This window comes from Haliotis rubra, unplaced genomic scaffold, assembly GCF_003918875.1.
Source record: "Haliotis rubra isolate DU_JTF1 unplaced genomic scaffold, ASM391887v1 Scf1247, whole genome shotgun sequence".
Lineage (NCBI taxonomy): Eukaryota > Metazoa > Mollusca > Gastropoda > Lepetellida > Haliotidae > Haliotis > Haliotis rubra.
In genome coordinates this window covers 4226-25304 of record NW_025765167.1, presented here as the reverse complement: position 1 = coordinate 25304, position 21079 = coordinate 4226, and the positions used below count along the sequence as shown (strand labels likewise).

The 21079-nt window shown below is 42.4% G+C and overlaps 1 protein-coding gene across 1 annotated transcript in view; it reads left to right on the top strand.

The window, feature by feature from the left end:
- The window catches only part of LOC124266311, a 39449-nt gene extending 21938 nt beyond the window's left edge, over positions 1–17511 (top strand). The window contains exons 5-14 of the mRNA XM_046701122.1: positions 4590–4697; positions 6051–6317; positions 6806–6935; positions 11441–11624; positions 12667–13339; positions 14027–14192; positions 15128–15245; positions 16071–16271; positions 16996–17032; positions 17198–17511. Of these exons, the coding sequence (XP_046557078.1) occupies positions 4590–4697; positions 6051–6317; positions 6806–6935; positions 11441–11624; positions 12667–13339; positions 14027–14192; positions 15128–15245; positions 16071–16271; positions 16996–17032; positions 17198–17496 (2183 nt within the window). The 3' untranslated portion in view covers positions 17497–17511. The remainder of the gene's footprint in view (positions 1–4589; positions 4698–6050; positions 6318–6805; positions 6936–11440; positions 11625–12666; positions 13340–14026; positions 14193–15127; positions 15246–16070; positions 16272–16995; positions 17033–17197) is intronic.
- The last annotated feature ends 3568 nt before the right edge of the window (positions 17512–21079 follow it).

Genomic DNA, 21079 nt, shown 5'->3' with positions numbered 1-21079 from the left:
CTAGGCCATGAGTCAGTATCTCCCCACCGGGCAATTCAATTGGGTCTCCTCGCCCAAGATAATTGACGTGAATAGCATCGCTCCGGATTCGAACAAAGGCTACGTGCTCGAAGTGGACTTGGACTATCCCGAAGAACTACACGAATCACACAACAGCTATCCGCTAGGTCCTGAACGATTGATGGTGAACCCGGACTGGATGTCTGAATATCAACGAAACTTGCTGGGAAACAATAAAGTGAATACGTAAAAAAAAAACTCGTAACGAACTTGACAAGACAAACAAGACAAAATACATCGTTCACTATCGCAACCTGCAGCTGTACTTGTCACTGGGAATGAAGCTCATGAAAATACACAGGGTGCTCGAGTTCGATCAAAGTCCTTGGATGAAGCCCTACACCAGAATGAACACGGATTTACGAAAGCTGGTCACGAGCGATTTCGAGAAAAACTTGTACAAGCTCAAAGACAACTCGGTGTTCGGCAAAACAATGGAAAATTTGAAAAAAACTCGAGAACGTGAAGCTAGTCATAGCCAGCCTGAGGTTCAATCGAAGTAAAATATTCAATGACAACTTGGCAGCACTACACATGAACAAAAGTCACATCAACAAGATGTCGCTGTCTCCCATGGACACGAAATGATGGATCGCCATCGAGGACGTCACAACTTACGCGTATGGACACACGCACATATTAAATAATTAAAACGCACGCAATACATACATCATGGAGAAAATGTATTACAGCCCACGCCGGTACTGGAAAGGTGTGGACGCCATCCTGAAACTCACCAAAGGCGCTAGAGTCTCGGAAGACATCGCCATAGCTTGGCTTAAAAAAACAAGCTATCTGGCAAGTTTACCTGCCGGCGCCTCGGTACATCCCGAGAAGAAAATTTGGCATTTTGACGCTGAATCGCGTTCACCAAGCCGACCTCCTGTTTCTACCTCACGACAGGGTGAGCGGCAAAACCTACAAGTACGCCCTGACAGTCGTCAACATCACCAGTCGCTACAAGGAAGCCGAACCGTTGATGACAAAAGATTCGAACAAAGTCGCCAAAGCCTTAGAATGCATCTACAAATGCAGTCGATTGACCTGGCCTGCCAGATTGCAAATCGATCCCGGATGCGAGTTCATGGGAGCCGTGTCACAACTGCTGTCCAGGTGAGACGAGGCATGGCAGGAGCTCACCGAAGCCAAGCCATAGTCGAGAGATGCAATCCCACCTTAGCCGAACGCCTGTTCTCACATCAGTACTCGCAGGATTTAATGGATCCCCAAAACAGAAACACGGAATGGGTCATACGCTTGCCTAGAGTGGTGGATGCCATCAACAATGAAGTCACCAGACTTGTCGGCAAGAGACCCGTCGAAGCCATCAAAATGAAATCTGTCGAATCGACATCGGCAGCAGGACGTCGCGATATAACAGAGAAACAATTACCGGACTGGGTCAGCGTTAGGTACTTGTACCAGCTGGGAGAATACGAGGGAGACAACAGAAAACGCACCACCGATCTGATATGGTCCATGAAAACGTACAACGTAGACCTGGTCGACATCAAAGACAACGAACCGAACTTGTACTACTTGAAAGACGGACCGCCGAGAGCTTTCGTCAGAGAGGAGTTGATGATCGTACCTCATGACACAGTCCTTTTTCGATCGCCCACTGTATGATATAGTTCTCATGATTATTTCTCTGTGTGTGTGCTATTAAGGTTGCGGTATGCTATGTGGCTATAGACGCAAAGTTAACGCAACAATATGTCAGAGTTGTATTTTCTCGTGTTATCAGCCATCAATTTCAAAGCCTAAATTCGTCTCTCACAAACACCCCTTTTAATTTTAACATCAGAGCCGTGGTGACTATACAGTCTGAATAGGGCATCCAAGTCGCAAACGTTTCTGCTCAAAGTGTGATTCGAATGCTGGAACTTAGGATAGTGAGCCTAGCTCTGTTACCATTACATTCGGAGGACGCTGATAGCACTTGCAAATGAAAGCTACTTATCGATATAAGCTGTACGACTGTCAATAGAGAGAGACGACCCACCATCATTCTAACCATATTTTTACTCCCACATGAGCAATGGATCGTAAAATTGAGGAATCTGGTCCAAAACTATCATTACATAATGTAGCCAACAGGCAGCCAGCTCTACAGCGAGCTGCACATTGTGAATAATGGCCGAGCCGAGACACACACACAAACACACACTGCGACTCGCCCACAGCACTCGCTCGGTACTACCCAGACGGCAGCGAGGCGACCCGAGGGGACTGCCGAGAGCTGCGGTATGATTTAGTGGAAATAAACATAACGTAGCCAGCCAGCCAGCAAGCCAGCCGGTCGGCTGTACAAGCCGAGCCAAGACTCACACACACTGCGACTGGCTCACAGCGCTCGCTCGGTGATACCGAGTCGGCAGCTCGGCGACCCGGGGGAACTGCCGAGAGATGCGTTTCATTCACCTTCAGATATCTGTAGCCTCGCTAGTCAGCCGGCCGTGCATCATCATAGCCGAGCCGAGACACATGCACACACACAATTATACTCGTCCACGGCGCTCGCTCAGGGCAACCCCCGAGACGGTAGCGAGGTGATGACTGCTGAGACCTTGGTTACATTCACCTTCAGACAGCTCACACATCGCGACAAGTACTTCCTAATGAGATGGTAGCAAGGCAGCTCGGGGGAACTGCCGAGAGCTGCGTTTCATTCGGCTTAAAACACCTCTCGCCTCGATAATATATAACAAGTACGACAATACGTTGGATTGTTAGCCTTTCGCCAGACCAACGCGATGCTCACTAAAAAGTGATTATTTCCTAAACTATTTGACCGATTTTCGTGAAATCTTGCATGCATCTCGGCAGATAGTTACGCTATAGCAAAATTGCATTGGGAACACTCTCAATGACTTCATTACATTCATTAAGACTTGATTACGACAAAAAGTTGGACATTGTGCCATTGTGTTTGACATTTTCCTGACTAACGCCATGCTTACTTAAAAGTCAATATTTCAGAAACTATTTGACCGATTTTCATCAAATTTGGCTTGCACCTCAGTAGTAGTATACACAATGGTGAAACTGGATTAGGGACTTATTTGAGTCCTTGGGGAAGTACCTGATCCAGTTCCACCATTGTGTATACTACTCATGTTCTATTGTGAATGGGAAGGATTGTCGACTAGGGTGTCAGGTGTTCTTTTGTGAACGGGAAGGATGGTCGACTAGGATATTACATGTTCTATTGTGAACGGGAAGGATGGTCGACTAGGATGTCACGTGTTTCTATTCTAAACGGGAAGGATGGTAGACTAGGATGTCACGTGTTCTATTGTGAACGGGAAGGATGGTCGACTAGGATGTCACGTGTTCTATTGTGAACAGGAAGGATGGTCGACCTGGATCTCAAGTGTTGTTATCCTGTCGTATAAAGCGTCATGTGTTGCTATTGTGAAGGGAAGGATGGTCGACTAGGATGTCGCATATTGCTATTGTGAACCAGAAAGAAGATCGACTATGGTGAAATAGAAAATAGAAACACGTGACGCCCTACACGACCCTTCTCATTCAGGATGACAACACGTGACATCCTGGTCAACCGCACATTCCGTTCACAATAGCAACACGTGACTTCCTAGTCGACCCTACTTCTCGTTCACAAGAGCAACACGTGACATCCTAGTCGACCCTACTTCCCGTTCACAAGAGAAACACGTGACATCATAGTCGACTCTTCTTCCCATTTACAATAGAAACACGTGACTTTCTAGTCGACCCTACATCCCATTCACAACAGCAACACGTGACATCATAGCCGACCCTACTTCCCATTCACAACAGCAACACGTGACATCCTAGTCGACCCTACATCCCTTTCAAAATAGCAAACAGCTATTGTGTTGCTCTTGTGAACATGAAGTAGGGCCACGTAGGATGTCACGTGTTACTCTTGTGAACGGGAAGTAGGATCGACTAGGATGTCACGTGTTGCTATTGTGAACGTTAGGTAGGGTTTACCGGGATGTCACGTGTTGTTATCCTGAATCAGAAAAAGGGTCGTGTTGGGGCAGCACGTGTTGCTATTGGGAACGGGTGAGGGGTCGACTATTATGTCACGTGTTGCTATTGTGAACACGAAAGGGGATCGACTAAGGCGCCACGTGTTGCTATTGTAAACATGAAGTAGGGTCGACTCAGGTGTCACGTGTTGTTATTGTGATCTGGTATGAGGGTAGACTAGGAGGTCAGGTGTTGCTCTTGTGAACGGGAAGGAGGGTCGACTGGCGTGCCATGTATTGTTATTGTCAGCGGGAAGGCTGTCGACTCTTATGTCACGTGTTACTGTTGTAAATGGGAAGGAGGGTCGACTGGTGTGCCATGACCTAAAAATATTAATGTCAATTCGGCAAACTGAGGATTTGCATAAGCGTCTCTATGACACAGGTGAAGCGATTGATAATATTATTCGTTATTTATATAAGGTAACTGTATAAATGTACATATCTTCACTTTTCACTATCTGATTAATGTAAGACGGTGCCATGAACTGTTGATATTTTCAGTCGATTGTAACCGTGAACGGCCCTGCTACCCTGGAGACTGTCAACGCAACGGTTTGAGCGTGGTGTGCAACTGCATGCGTGACTTCAGTAATCAATATTGTAATCACCGTAAGTAGTGAACCTTACGGTTTCTCCCACAATATAACTATAACTGCTGCTTTAAAATAAACCTTTAAATTTACAAATGCTGTCAAGTTAAAGAATAGACAGACATATGTGGCAAGTCATTATCTCTCATAATTTCACGAGCCCTTATGCATTTTAATTGTACTTGGACTAACTGAACAGCGAAGGTTTTCGTACCCGTGATATTTGCCTGATAATTTGATATTTTGACTTGTACCAGATGGTCTCGTGTTTGTTTTCTTGAACGATTGATTTGCCTTTGCTTGTGTTTATGACCGGTGACGTTACAGGTGCGGCAGGACACGCATATGTGAACACTTCGTATCATTACCATTCTGTAGTCACATTTAAAATCACATACTACTAAGAATCATTTCATATGGTCGGAATGTCATAATGGGCTCAACTCTTAGCAGAAATGATGTGGAAATTGAGTTGTATTCTTTGCTTTAACTGAATTTGCGCATTTGCAATTATAGGACAAAGTGTCTTTGTCAGTTTTACTCGATCTAAAGGGAAGCAATTGCAATCATTTTCTCTTCCATGATTTACACCTCAGAGAGAGTCCGCCTCCGTGGTGTAGTGGTTAGAACGTCCGCCCGGAGAGCGGAAGGTCGCGGGTTCGATCCCCGACCGCGTCATACCAAAATACGTTAAAATATGGTACTTGTTGGTTCCTGTCTAGCGCTCAGCATTAATGGGTATAACAAGGACTTGTCGGCTCGGAAGCAGTGTAATGTATCTGGGTGGGTATTCATACTTAACTGCAGCATGGTATCTCAGTGAGCTATCTCTATAAAACTAGCTTAAGTCTGGGCTAGTACAAGCAACCACACATACACACGCATGCAAGTCATCATATGAGCGAAATAATCTTAAGTACGACGTTAAACCCCATTTCACCTCAGTTCACCTTAAAGTGAGTGAGTTTGTTTGACGCCGCTTTTAGGAATATTCCAGTAATATCACGGCGGGGGACACCAGAAATGGGCTTCACATATTGTACCCATGTGGGAAAATACATCTTAGGACATAGTGTTAATTACCAAACTAGTAAAACATAAGGTGACCCGTGAAGATCCGGTTTAGAATTGGTCTTCAGTAACCCATGCTTGTCGTAAGGGGCGACTAAAGGGACTGGGTGGTCGTATCCTCATTGTGTAAATGGATGCTCATGCTGTTGATCACACGATTGTCTCATCCAGGCTCGATAATTTACAAACATCTGCCACATAAATAAGCAGGATTATTACTGAGTGCGGTGTAAACAACAAACCAACCAACCAATAATACATGAGGACATTAATGTTTAATTTATTCCATTTGACATAACAGTGGATGATAACCAAACGCCGGAGGTCACACAGATGACGGCACAGTTTTCCTACTGGGGATATGACGGTGATACAAAGAGAGAGATCTTTGGATTTATAGCGGATGCAACAGGCAAGACAGAGGAGGTCAAAGTGTGGACAAACCGCCAAAAACTCAACAAGCTGAACGTGACTGCTGGGGCTATGTTTAAAGGCCCAGATCTACTATACCCCCCTAACTACATCAGGGATGCCAAGACGGGGATTGCCAGAGCCTATTTCAAGCTGAGTTAGTAATTCCATACACAATTTGTTACACAGAATGGGTTGCTTGGTTTGTCGCGAAAGGGAGCAGGTTTCTAATGTCGTGTCATTTCCGGGTGATTTTAGTACGCATCTAGCAGCATTCCACTAACATTGCTGCACTAGACTTGAAATTGGCTACTTGGGGAATTGAACTAGCCGTGACAACTGAACTGTTTAACCATCAACACTCTGTGGGTATCATACTTATTATTATCGTAGATATGAGACACATGACTTTTCTAATGAAAACAATGTTCAATTAAATTGGTAAGTAATCCTGTTTTAAACGCACGTGGAATCAAAGAGATATTTCTACACAATAGGAAAGGTGGTTATAAGGCGTACTGAATCGATGACAATAAAACGAAAGTTTAAAATATATTCAGCATTGTTAAATGCAATTCAATTTAATTGATTAAATTATTATCAGACGTCTTTCCCTACAGTCAATCTTCGTTTCTCAACGTTTAGGTGGACCCACTTTAGGATCTGAAGACGATGAGTTTCCATGTGATGAAGCCGTTGACCCCGAGAATCCGAAGGAGATGGTCCAATGCTCTTTTACGAAAAATGATATCTCCCGTTTGAATGAGGGCGAGAGGTAGGTCCCTTAAAATAATCTAGAGGTATCTCTCACTGTCTGTAGTATCGTTATTCAGTAGAGTTTCGTTTGGTTCGGTTGTTGTTTAACGCCGTGCGGCAATATACCAGCTATATGGCGGCCATATGGACCAGACAATCCAGTGATCATCATCATTGGCATCGATCTACACATTTGGAATGCGATGACATGTGTCAACTAGTGTTGGGAATTGGTTAAAATCTCATAATTGATGATTGGTTCATTACTACCGATCAATCATCGAAAAAAATTGGTAAGCGTCATTTATGAAATTTGTTAATGCACATAAAAATAAGGAAAAAAACAAGTAGTTCTTTTGGCAAAATTTCACATCTTTAAAGGATGACTAGTATGTTAGGAACATAAATTTCTTGGAATCTTTAAGATAAATTCAATCATGACTGGAAACGAGCTTGTAATGCTTACGAAATGTAACAGACACAACCAACCATGTGAAAAATATTGTTAATGAAAACAAGTGTTCCAGAATAGTTCGTGTTCGATTATGAGAAATTGTGATCGATTGCTTGGTCGTTTAGTCACTACGACCAATCTTCGATTATTTCAATTAATCGGACCACCACTAGTGTCAACCAAGTCAGCGTGTCTGACCACCCGATCGCTTCTTACGACAAGCATGGGTTGCTGAAGACATCTAACGGATCTTCAGGGAATATTCAGTAGAGATTAAATGAGTTGAGTTTTAAGCCGCACTCAACAATAGTCCAGCCTTATGGCGGCGGTCTGCAAATAATCGAGTCTGGACCAGACAATCCAGTGATCTATTCAGTAGAGATGAAACATGAATGATATATGAAATCGATGAAATACATCAATGTTATCTCTAGGTATACGGAAGTGCGTTCTCAGACATCGTTGTCGGTTTCATCCCATTCCTTGAACAATACCCTCAACATGTCTATTTGGCAACGTGTTGATAATATTTGTTTCTTGTCAAAAAAGTCATGACGTGATGGTGAGCATTCGTCAACACTCGCTCCTTTCCCTAACCTCCAAGAAGAGTCGTCCCCCTATCGATTGTTATCATCACTGACCCGACCTGAGAAGATCCTCGTAAGGTGATCTACAGTAAGCTATGCTTGTGTAAGAGGCGATTTAACGAGATCGGTTTGCGTAGATTCATCACGTTTCGTGCGACGTTTTGATACAGATTCGTGTACCGTTGTCAACCAGAAATGACTGCTTGACAACATTACAAGAACCTGTATCGAAACGTGGCACTCTCGTAATAAAGAAGTAACTGTTATTATCCATAAAGTTTGCCTATTTGGATCTATTTGTGTGGGGCTTTTCTCAAGGTTATTTCATTTATATATCCCCTTTACTATGTATTAAGAGTTTCACAATCATATATTGATATACAAATGATCAACTTTGATCTTAAAACATTGTGCTTACATTTTCAATTTGATAGAGATGTTATAGTCTCACGTTTCTTGGGTTCTTCAAATATTTTCAACCTATTCATTTAAAATCCAACCAGTGGTATGGCAGGAAGATTACACGAATTCTTCACTTTAAGAGTTATTTAAAGTGAATAATGTTTTGTCATTGGAATTTCGAAGTTTCAACCACCCACTTGGAATCTCAGCATGGTCTTGGACCACTTACGCAATGTCTTAGTAGATGCGTCGAGTTTCTTGTTTGCGGTCGTCCCAGCAGTTCGTAATGAGGAGAATAACTCAGGGTCGAGGTTGGCAATAAGGCGCAGCTTTTCCTGCTCTGTACAACCCACCGGCTTCTAGATGTAATCCCTTGTCATCACATTATTACTGCACTTCTCAATTGTCTTCTTATCCTTTTTGTTAATTATGTACTGCATATATAACCCGGTTTTCCACCCTATTCATGTCTGCTTGACAACAATACAAGAATATGAATCGAAACATCACATCACCTGAATAAAGATGTTCATCCATAAAGCTCGTCCTTTTTTATCAAACCCAGCTCAGTCAGTGTCCTCCAGTGCGCGGTGTTGATGGAAAGGCGCTGTTCTCCATGAAATAAGAGCTGACAGCGAGCGACGATCAATCAGTAGTAATTCGCATATAAGACATATAGAGTGAGTGAGTTTAGTTTTACGCCGTACGCAGCAATATTCCAGTCAGCCAAACCACCTGATCCCGTTAGTCGCCCCTTTACGACAAGCATGGGTTACTGAAGATCAATATAACGCGGACCTTCACGGGTAAAGACATACAGACTTAAATGGGAAAAGACCACTGGATTTTGAAGCATTGGTAGCTTTAGGGAAATGCAGTTAAAAGCGTGAACTAGAGTTTATCTTCCTTTTTTCCGGAACAACTCTTTTCCTGACGTCGTCGTGTTTGTGTTTCGTAGGAAGAAAGACAAGGCAGAAGGTCAATTTCTTTAGGGGATGGTGAGCTGCTGAGTTTGTTTATCATGTATTTTATAGTCAACTAAAGAAGTTTGAACTCAACGTCTTCCTTCGTCTTCGTCAACGTACACTCCGTCTTAATTCCGAGCCAGTTCCCCTGTAGACACATATCTACACGTTGACATAAGCACACACCATCACTACAGCAGTACTATTTGTCTAAACGAAAGAGAAGCGTAATACGTACATTTTCCGTAGGACAAAGGAAAACAACTACAAAATTCTTTATGAATAAACACAAACCCACAGGATACAATCAATCGGGCAAACCACATGTCTTACGAGGACGAGGCGTGCGAAAAGCAATAATCAGCGACGCGTGTGCAGACGAATGATCGTTCGAGACCAGGGTCCCGTTCCTCAAAACGATCGTAGCGCTAAGATGATCGTAACTCCCATACTTTAACATACGCTTACAACTGTCGCAGAGCTACGATCGCTTTCGGGAACAGGGTCCAGGAACTGATCGCAGTTCTTCGTTTCGAGTCGTAAACAATAAATACAGAAAGTAGGAATTGCAGGATAAGTATGCAAATATAGAAAATATATAAATTTTACTAATACTACATATATACTGAACCACAAAAGAAATGTCGCACTGATACCGGTTTCTTACAGCACACACTTTAACTCACTCAAATTAACAATCAAAACGGAGGATTGAGTTCAAACTTGACAATTATGGTTAACACATTTCGGGAATCACATTTAGAGTTCACACAAACAAAATGACCAAAAAAGGTACCAGTAAGATACCCGAAAGTCAGTATTGTGTGTGGTCTCTATGCGCATCGATGAAAGCGTTGCATCGTTTGTACAAAGGTGTTCTATTGGACTCAAATCAAGACTGAGTGCAGGCTATTGTGGGGTTTGGATGCCATGTTGTCTTAGGAAGCCCAATGTTACTCTGGCAGTGTGGGCACGAGCTTTGTCTTGCTGGAAGATGTGATTTCTGTAATGTCTAAAATGTGGTAAAACGTGGGGTCTAATGACTTGGTCAATATAGCAAGCAGCTGTCACGTCAATTGCTCATCCTGGACCGAGATTCTTGAACAACACGGTGCTAACTATCTGGTTCAGACCGATTGCGCCCCACACCATGATGCTTGGACCACCCCATAAGTCTCTTTCAACAATACTCTATTGGAAAACAGTTCCCCATGCACGCTTTCACCATACTCTCACTCTGCCATCGACCGTCGAAGCACAGTATCGGCTTTCATGAGATAAAAGCACAGTTCTCAATTGTCGATAACGCAAATTTCGATGCTGAGTTGCCCATTGCAGTCGGTTTTAGTGATGATTAGCGGTGAGGACAGGACTACGATATGGTCTGTGACAGCAGAGGTTTCTCCCGCGCAAACGTCGATGCACTGTATCGGCATTGATGGGTCTGTTGTGGGTCCCAATGGTCTGGCGTGCTGTTTCCGTCGCTCTGGGGAAGCGATCCTGCAGATGGTGTCGGCCTTGACGTTGTGATGTGACTGAAGGTCGCCCACTGCGTGGACGGTCTTGGATGCTGTTAGTGACCTGATACCGCTCCTGCTGTCGGCAGACTGAACATTAAACAGGAACATTAAAATGATTGGCTACCCTCCATGCAGTCTGGCCAACTTGCAATCGTCCCAAGACTTGGTTCCTCTGATCTCTCGTAAGTCGTGCCATGGCGATTGTGTCAAAACAAAAAATGATTTCAGGCGAGTTTAGGACTCATTTTCATTGGTAGGATTGTCACTATATGCACGTGCATTTTCATTTTCACGAATGTCATACGGAACCTTTTACCACGTCTGCCATTTTAGGTGCGTTTGGTCGATATGGTTTTTCATCCGAAAACACACTGATGTTGGTAATAACTGTCAATTTTGATTGAAAAACATGTTAATAAAACGATACAATCATAATATAAAACACCATTTTGTGTGAACAAAATCTTGCATTTTGGTTCTGAAAAGCGACGTTTCTTTTGTGGTTCATTTTACATATCCCCCATATCACTTTCATGGTAATCGTCATATACATGTTTATTCCAATTTATGATCGAAGACAAACTGTTTCTGTTCAGGTTAAAGTTGACCTTCCACGTTTCAAGTGGTGGCTATCGAAGACTGACCGGATTAAGCGCTTCAGCCACGCAGCACTATACCGGCACTCAGGCTACCAGCACTGTATCTTTCCACCTTGACATGACTAAACCTGTGTACAACGACCCCAATGATGCCTTTCAGGTTCACCCAGAATTCACAAAAGTAAGTAATACTATAATATATCCTTAGCCAGTAAACAGTTAATCCTGCATGCAATGTGTGAGTGAGTGAGTTTAGTTTTACGCCACTTTTAACAATATTCAAGCAATATCACTGCAGGGGACACCAGAATTGGGATTTTCGAACCCGGGTATTCGAGGTGACAAACCAACGCTTGAACCACGAGGCTACCCCACCGCACCCTTGCATGCAATGACTGATTATAGTGATATGAAATAATCAGATGTTCTAAAGGTGTCTTGTTTGAGTAATAATGTTCATCTCCATCAAGAGCCTTACATGAGAACTCGTTCATTCCTCCCTTTGTTATCAAAATGTCGTTTGTTTTCTAACCATTTTACAATATGAAACAGTTTTCATTGCATGCATAACTACAGAGTTATATATATATATTACATAGATAAATAAAAACAGAATGCCTTTTTCTCCAACATGTTTCGTTCTTTACTCTTCAGGGAGATTATAGCGGTTACAGTATGACGTCATTACATATATATTGTGACGTCACAATAGAGACAACATTCTAGAGCGACAAGGTCACAGCTTGCAATGGTTTAACATTGGTTTGAACTTGTCTGTGAAGTAGTGTTCTTTTAAAATTCGTTTTACTTTGTCCGAATTTTGAACTTGATAAAAAGGAAATATTGTAAATTTAACAACGTTTCCTTTCGCACAGACATCTAGATGTTCACTCAGTGGGATACGTCGGGTTTCACGACACTTTATTTGTTGTTTGTGGACACGAACCCGGGCTCTTAAATTTTCTGATTGACCAATATACTGTTCATTACAGCCTGTGCATGTTATGACATATATTATGTTTTTGCAAGAGCAGTATTTACAAAATATTCTGATATTTACATACTGATTTCACTGAAAAATGTTGTCTATGCGATGTGAATTAGCTTTCAAGAAATATTCTACATTTGTGAAACTTTGGATCAGCATGTCTCTAAGAGTTTAGCTTCACGGTATATTTTTAGATGATGGATGAGTTGCATTGGTTTTCTTTGTCCTTAAATAGCAACCAATCAACATAAAATGGGATGGTTGGAGAGATTTACAATCTGGATTGGACAAGTACACATGGGAAGCCTTCAAACTTGAACCCAGTCCGAACGGAAGCTTGATGGAAGTTGACAAGTTGAGACCTGTTGTTCACAGACAAGTTGACCACACCGATCCAATTTCCTATCCTCTTCCCTATGCCCCAGACAGACCAGGGATGTATTCCTTCGTCCTTGAAGCAGCCGACAAGGCCAATAACTCTGTATACATGAGAAGGTTTGCTCTATACGACAAGGAGTCATCTGTTACGACTGATCCAGACCATGCCCTGTACATATCATCAGCAGTGCAAGACCATGGCTTCCAGTGGATGACCGATGCCTCCACGCCACTAGTCACCAACTGGCAAGATCATTTTCTGAACTACGTCCATGAAAGTGGTAAATTCCTGAACAGCATCCTCCCCTTCCGTGTGAAGGTTGTAGAAGACCCACCCATCTACAAGGAAGTACCTCATACAAATGATGATCATTATGGCAGAAGAACCAGAGCGGCTATCCCCAATGTACGTGGCATTGTGAGGTTTGAGTGGACGCATGCCGTCAACAAGAGTGGAGGCAGACCGCTTCACACACCAGTAAACTGGAATGATATCTCCGGTCTGAACACAACAAAGCAGTCAACAGTTGGTTGGTAGTATTCTGTAATGTTATTGTTGGTTAGTAGTGTTTTCGTAAGGTCGGACAAATGATATTTAAACTTTTGCGTCTGGTCAAATGTGTGACGCAAAAGACCCGTTTTCGTTTTAATTCATAGTGTGCATCTGAAGGTACTCGGGCATGTGAGGGGGTCATAAGTTATTCGTGTTGGCATTGTCCAGTGTTTGTGGACAGATAACCTCTGGAAATAACCAGCACAATTCATTAAACAATTCATCTGTTCTTTTACGGATTTCATGACACAAATAAGACAAAAAGTTAATGTATGTGTATTTGATAAAATGATATGGTTCAGCAGGAGTGAGTGAGTGAGTGAGTTTAGATTAACGCCACACTCAGCAATATTACAGCTATATGGCGGCGGTCTGTAAATAATCGAGTCTGGACCAGACAATCCAGTGATCAACAGCATGAGCATCGATCTGCGCAATTGGGAACCGATGACATGTGTCAACCAAGTCAGCAAGCCTGACCACCCGATCCCGTTAGTCGCCTCTTACGACAAGCATAGTCGCCTATTGTAGCAAGCATAGGTTGCTGAAGACCTATTCTACCCCGGATCTTCACGGGTCGGTTCAGCGGGACATTTCTTTACAAATTATGCATATACTGGACGTGTTTGCGTTACCAATACCATACGAGTCTTTTGTCCTTCAGCTGGTGTAACAAGCGGAACCACAGTTACTGTGTGGGTAAGAGCCCGGGACATCCTTGACAACAGGAAAGTCGACTCGACAAGTGTAACCTACGACTTCACCGAACCACAGTTCACTTTGATGGCATTCCACAAAAATGAAAAATCCAACATTCCCTTCAGTTCCGGGTAAGAGAAAGGAGATTGTAACTTGGCCTGACTGCAGAGTGACCCTCTTTTGCAGAACTATTGTAGAATCTAAGATCTGTGTTAAGTTCGCATGTTCAGATTTTTAAGAAAGTATTTTTCACATTTTCATTCAGAATGTATTGATTCTTTATATATTTTTTCATGTTATGAGCTTCATTTCGTGTTACAGTATCAAAGATAATAGGACTTTCTCTTTACAACTATTATAATATTTCTATCTCTAATTACTCATTATTTTTTGCAAAATTCCAAATTGATTTCCTGTTTATTGGCCCGTGTTCTTCGTCCTAAAATCAACTTATGTTTATCAGTTAATTTGTATCCGTGCAACGAAAAACGTCTGTTTGACACATGGAACGAGCTACAAAATGTAAAGGGGAAACAACAAACAAACAAACAAAACAACAAACCAAAGGTGTGGTATATTAACAACGTTTACATGTATATTGCTGAAGTATCAGCAGTGATATTTACAATGTAAGTACATAGTAACATATATATCTTTCGACTTTCCAGTCATACCTCTAAAGACTATCTTTTATATATAGACCGCCTCCGTGGTGTAGCGGTTAGAGCGTCCGCTCGGAGAGCGGAAGGTCGCGGGTTCCATCCCCGACCGCTTCATACCAAAAAGACGTTAAATATGGTACTTGTTGGTCCCTGCCTGACGCTCGGCATTAATGGGTACACCAAGGACTGGTCGGCTCGGAGTCAGTATAATGTGTCTGAGTAGGGTATTCATGCTTCCCTGCGGCATGGTATCTCAGTGGGCTAGCACTATAAAACCAGCTTCAGGCTGGGCTAGTACAAGCAGTCGCACATACACATACACACGCATGCACGTCGTCATATGAGCGAAATAAACCCAAATTCACCTCACCTCACCTTTTATATATAACATTCTCTGTTCGCAGTTTAACGGTGACCGCACACGATGCAGAGAGTGGGCTCGACCATCTTGAGGTCAAGGTCTTCAATACAGAAGATGGCAGCCTTCTGAGAACAAACAATGTATCCATTCCATCTATCCACGTGAGTCATATGTTTTTGTGTTATCGGCCAAAGTGCTTAAAAGCCAATGCCATGGTGATTTTATGAACAGTTGGTTTCCAAGATGAAAATATCATTTACAGTGACATGAAATAGTTTGTTGAAATACGCCGCAGTCAACAATAATCCAGCTCTATGGCGACGATCTGTAAATCAACCTCATGAGCACTTAGGATATGATGACATATGTTCAGCCAGGTCAGCGAACCTGACCACCCGATCCCGTTACATATAGTGTTCATGCGGGGCGGTATGGTAACCTAGTGGTTAAAGCGTTCGCTCGATACGCCCAAGACCCGGGTTTGATTCCCCACGTGGCCCATTTCTGTTGTCCAACGCCGTGATATTGCTGGAACATTGCTAAAAGCAGCGTAAAACTAAACAAACTCACTCACTCACTCACTGACTGTACTGTTCATGAGTTCTGGAACCAATTCGACTCAGGCATCTTTATTAAGTATAATAAATCATTCTATAGAATTCTGTCATGACTGGAGCCTCAGGCATTTCCCTCAGGAACAGCACGCGCAGCAATATTCCAGCTATATGACGGCGTATTAAAGTAATCGAGTCGGGACCAGAAAATCCAGTGACTGACATCATCAACATCGATCTACGCAATAGGAATGCGATGATATGCATCTACAAAGTCATGATCAGCGAAACTGACCACCTGATCGTTCTTACGACAAGCTGATGCCTCTTACGACAAGCATGGTAACCCTGATCTTCACGGTAATGGCATTCCTTAGTCTGATATGCATGGGGATATATGTGATTGAATAAAACATGATGTTATTATTTCAGCCGCTTTACTGCACAGACAGGGTACACGACTGCTACTGCCCCAACGCCCTGAACGTGTGTTACAAACGGATCAACAAAGTCTACATCAGCAACTGCTGGCTGATGGTGGCCGAGAACGCCCTAGCGACTGCCCAGGTTCGGCTGCAGGTGCGCGTTGTCAACAGGGCGGGGCTGAAGAGCTCCACATATGAGGAACAGGTGGTGAGTATCCATAGAAGATTGCCGGAAATTGGCATTCTTCGAGAGATTGCACGGGTGTTATCTATACGTCTGTCAGCAATACCTTATTTCCATAGCATCTTCGTGAGAGAAGGGACGTAACTGACTACAAAAATCTTGAGACAAGGGACGTAACTGACTACAAAAATCTTGAAAGAAGGGACGTAACTGACTTCAAAAGTCTCGAGAGTAGGGACGTAACTGACTTTAGAAGTCTCGAGAGAAGTGACATAACTGACTGTGAAAGTCTCGAGATAAGGGAGGTAACTGACTTTAAAAGTCCAGTTCCCATACAAGACGGAGTTGACTTGTATTGGCCTCATTGACGAGTCTATGCATTGTCCAATCAAAATTGCGTAACGAAATCGACATCCGGTTCATGAAATGCCGTGCAGATTTCAATCGATTGGAGATTTTGCAAAACATGTCAACTGTCCAATGGGCGTCGACAGATGTTTTGCAGATCTGTTTGTGTTTTTAATCAGGGCTCTTAAGTACTTTCATACACTTCGCAAAGTAACTATAAGACCTGTTTTATTACAGTCAATATAAATCTTGATTATCGGCCAGATACTTTGTTTGAAGCAAGTGCAGATAAGGTGAAATTAATTGGAGAGACATACAATGGACATAGCTCATAAGAGCCACTGATGGCGCGTATTCCAAACTGCACTGGTGTGTTCATTCTGACAATTTCTGTTCATAGGTAACGAAGCTGTTGGAACTAAACGGTACCACGACCTGTAAGTAATCAACAAATGCTGATACTACCCCGTCTTTACGTCCCTCCAAATTTGATGTAGACTGACTTGAAGTACCGTAATGAATCTATTTTGCAAAAAGAGGCAAAACTTGATCTTACGGAACAACAGTAAAGCTGTTTCAGAAATGTTTTGATCTTTCACCAGACTTACCACCCTCAAACCTGAGAACCAAACGATTGTCTTCAACATCTATCCGTGTTATGTGGGACCACGCCCCTGCTTGCCACGAACGCACAGTTATACTGGTCAGCTACCAGTCGGATTCAGGGCCAGTCCATGAGGTCTCCGTGCCCAAAGATGACACATCATATGACCTCACTGGCCTTGACCCCGACAAAAAATACAAGGTTATGGTGTCAGCGGGCTACGGGGCACAACGCAGTGAAGACAACGTGAATGTCGTCGCGAAATGTAAGTACACATCTACCGTCAGTTGCTGGTGATTTCAAGCCCGTTTTTATACTGCATTGCCCTTATTAGATATTTAATTTTAAAGTTGCATGCTAAAGTAACCACGTAAATAGAAATATAAAGGTGTTTGAATAGAAGAATAGAATAATACTTTAATGCCTTTTCAGGAATTTGTGTTACATCAGCAGAGCTACTGACACATTAGAGAGATACCAAACATATTTACATAAATTCTTTGATTTAGGTATCTTCACATTTGTTTAAGAGAGATATGGTACTTGGAATAAAGGATGTACGGGCTCTCTTAGTTTTCAGTTGTAGCGGCGGCCTGAAGGGAGGAGGTTGTATTCCGAATTTAAGTAGTGAGTACGGTCAGATATGATTTTGACAGCTTGATTCACGATTTGCCGCTCATATATTGATGATAAACATTCAAATCTGACTCCAGCGATTTTACTTGCAGTGTTAACAATTTTGTCTATTTTAGATTTGAGATGAACTGAGAGAGACCCGTACCAACAATGGAAGGAAAATGTTTAAATACTCTGAATAAATGCTACATAAAAAGATGACATCACAGACGGGTTAACATTAAAAGATCTCAGTTTACGCATGAGAAGAAGACGTTGTTGACACTTTTTGTATAGAGCTTCAGTGTTAGAGTTCCAGTTCAGCTTAGAGTCAATGAAGGTTCCCAGATACTTATACTCTGACACTGTCTCAACACATTCACCGTTGATTATCACTGGAAGCATTTCTGTGGGTTTACTCCGAAAGTCAATTTTCAGTTCCTTTGTTTTTGTGACATTTAAGAGTAAGTGGTTTTCTGCACACCAAGTCTTACAATGATTAATGTCCTCTTTATACAGTTCTTCAGAATCAGTGTCGTTCAGTTTGCCGACAATTGCTGCATCATCTGCGAACTTTACAATTGAACAGGTTGAATTCGAGCTTGCACAATCATTAGTGTAGAGGGTGAAAAGAACAGAAGATATTACACAGCCTTGTGGTGCACCAGTGTTGGTGGTCCGTTTACTCGATACAGCCCCGTTAACTTTCACGTACTGCTGTCTGTCCACAAGAAAGTTTTCGATCCACTTGATGATGTATGAGTTAACGCCCATGTCTAACAGTTTCTGTATCATGATATGTGGCTGGATAGTGTTGAACGCAGATGAAAAGTCAACGAAGAGGATCCTGATGTTGAACTTAGGTGTCTCTAAATGTTTATAGACATTATTAAGGAGTGACAGTGTGGCATCAACAACTCCTCTCCTTGACCTGTAGGCGAACTGAAGCGGGTCCAGTACATCGGCAACTTCCTGACGGAGATGTCTCAACAAGATGCGTTCCAGCGACTTCATTGCTATAGATGTGAGAACAACTGGCCTGTAGTCGTTGAGTTCTTTAGTTTGTGTCTTTTTAGGAACTGGTACAATTGCTGATGTTTTCCAGACCGAAGGAATAACGTGTGTATTCACTGAGAATTGAAACAATCTAATGAAAACTGTACACAGTTGAAGTCTGCACTCCTTCAACACAATGCCGTCAAGGTTGTCAGGTCCTTTTGCTTTTCAGATGTTAATTATATGGATACGACTTTCACTATCATGTACGGCTTCACTAACTTGAGCTCTCTCATTGGTAAAGTCGTGACAATCAAAGCGGCTGTAGAAAGTGTTGAGGTCCTCAGTAAAGGTTTTATTATCCCCGGCGTTAGATGTCATATACTAATCCTACGTGCAAGGTACTTTAAAAACAAGTTGCTACTGCTATTTGTAATCACTATTGACAGTCCCAACCAATATTTTGGTGAAGTTTTGCTCAAAAATATATATTTGAGAATTTTTTAGTGTGACATTTCGAAAATGGGAGACAACGCATTGATGGACTCATCTGAATATGTACAGGCAGTGCTGATGCCTAACACCAGTGAAAGCAATAAGAGTGTTTTTTGTAAACCGTCAGCAGCTAAAAACAGATAATAAAAGATGACGCTTTTGAGACAGCTTCTGAAAATAAGGACACTCAGGACAGTAACACTGCAGTTTCTAACTTTGAGCTTATGAACGCTATTGCATAATGCATAATAGTTTCACGGATCTTCGTCAAGAGCTCAAGGACAGCGAAAAGAGAGTGACCGAAAAAATGACTGACATTCTGAGGCAAGAAATGTTGAGGATAAGAAATGACTTTGAAGTGCAGATAAAGATGCTAACAGAGAAATTAAATCGGCTGGAAATCACGTCGGAAGGTAAATCAAATCAGCTGGCTTCAGTTGAGCATCGGTTGGAGAAGCTGGAGGCCGGAGGCATCCCTGTAAGTGAAGTACAGCGAAGTGTCATTGTTCGGAATCTGCCTATTGGTAGACGAGAAGCAGATGACCCCAAGGTGCTCTGTAATAGAGTACATCAGGTAATAAGGGACGGACTAAAACTGAAAGACGTTCAGGTTGTGAGTGCGACTCGTAAGACTCGCACTGACACGAAGCCGGGTGTGGTTGTTTGTGTACTGAACATCTACGAAGAGAGAAATAAACTCTTAAAGCATAAAAAGAATCTGAAGAATACCAAAGACTTTTCTCGGGTGTATATCGACGGTGCACTTTCCAACGAGGATCTTATTGCAAGGGCCAATATGCAAACGTTGATCAAGGAAATAGGAATAGAGAAAACATTCCGTTTCCATGGAAACCGGTTGGTTGCTAACAAAAACAAAGCCTAGGATCCTTTGCGGCTTGGACTCTGGAATGTAGGGGGCTGGGCACAACGAGATCTGGATAATAGTCAGTTCCGTGAACATGTAGTTAGTCATTTAAATTATGATGTGTTTGGTGTTTGTGGCACATTTCTACAGGGCTCTGCAAGTATTGCACTAGACGGGTATACCTGGTTTGGAAATAACAGGTTAAAAATCAGTAAACGTGCTAGGAGAGGCTCTGGTGGAGTTGGAGTTTTTATAAGAAATTCTCTACTAGAGTCATTTAGAGTGGAAGTATTGGATCGTGAAGACGACGACATCATGTGGCTAAAGTTAATTCCATTCAGTGATAATAGTTTTAATATTGTGCTGTGTGTTTGCTATTTACCACCCCTGGGATCAACCCAGGCAAATGATGCGGAATTATTCTTTAATACGCTACTCGAAAAGCTGTACCCATTCCAGCATGAAGGAATATTGTGTATCTGTGGTGATTTTAATGCCAGGATAAGTAATCACCTGGACTATGTTCAGGGTGTGGATGGAGTACCAGAGAGAGAGGTAATTGATCACAAAGATAATTCCTATATGGTCAGCTGTTCCTGGATTTCCTGGTGGAAGCTAATTTGTGTGTATTGAACGGTAGACTGGGCAGTCAGGAATACACATGCATCAGGAACGGATCATCGGTGGTAGATTATGTCATGACTGCGCATGAGCATTTGCAGTATTTTAAAGATTTTAATGTGATAAAAATGTCGGACATCATTGATGGATCCAACGTCCCCGTAAATATTCCCGATCATTCTGTTCTTACGTGGGAAATGTTGCTTCCTCCCAGCAAGGATAAATATGACGTTATCTCGAGTAACAAGTCTGATCGGTACAACGCCAATAAGATTTCCAACCAGTTTC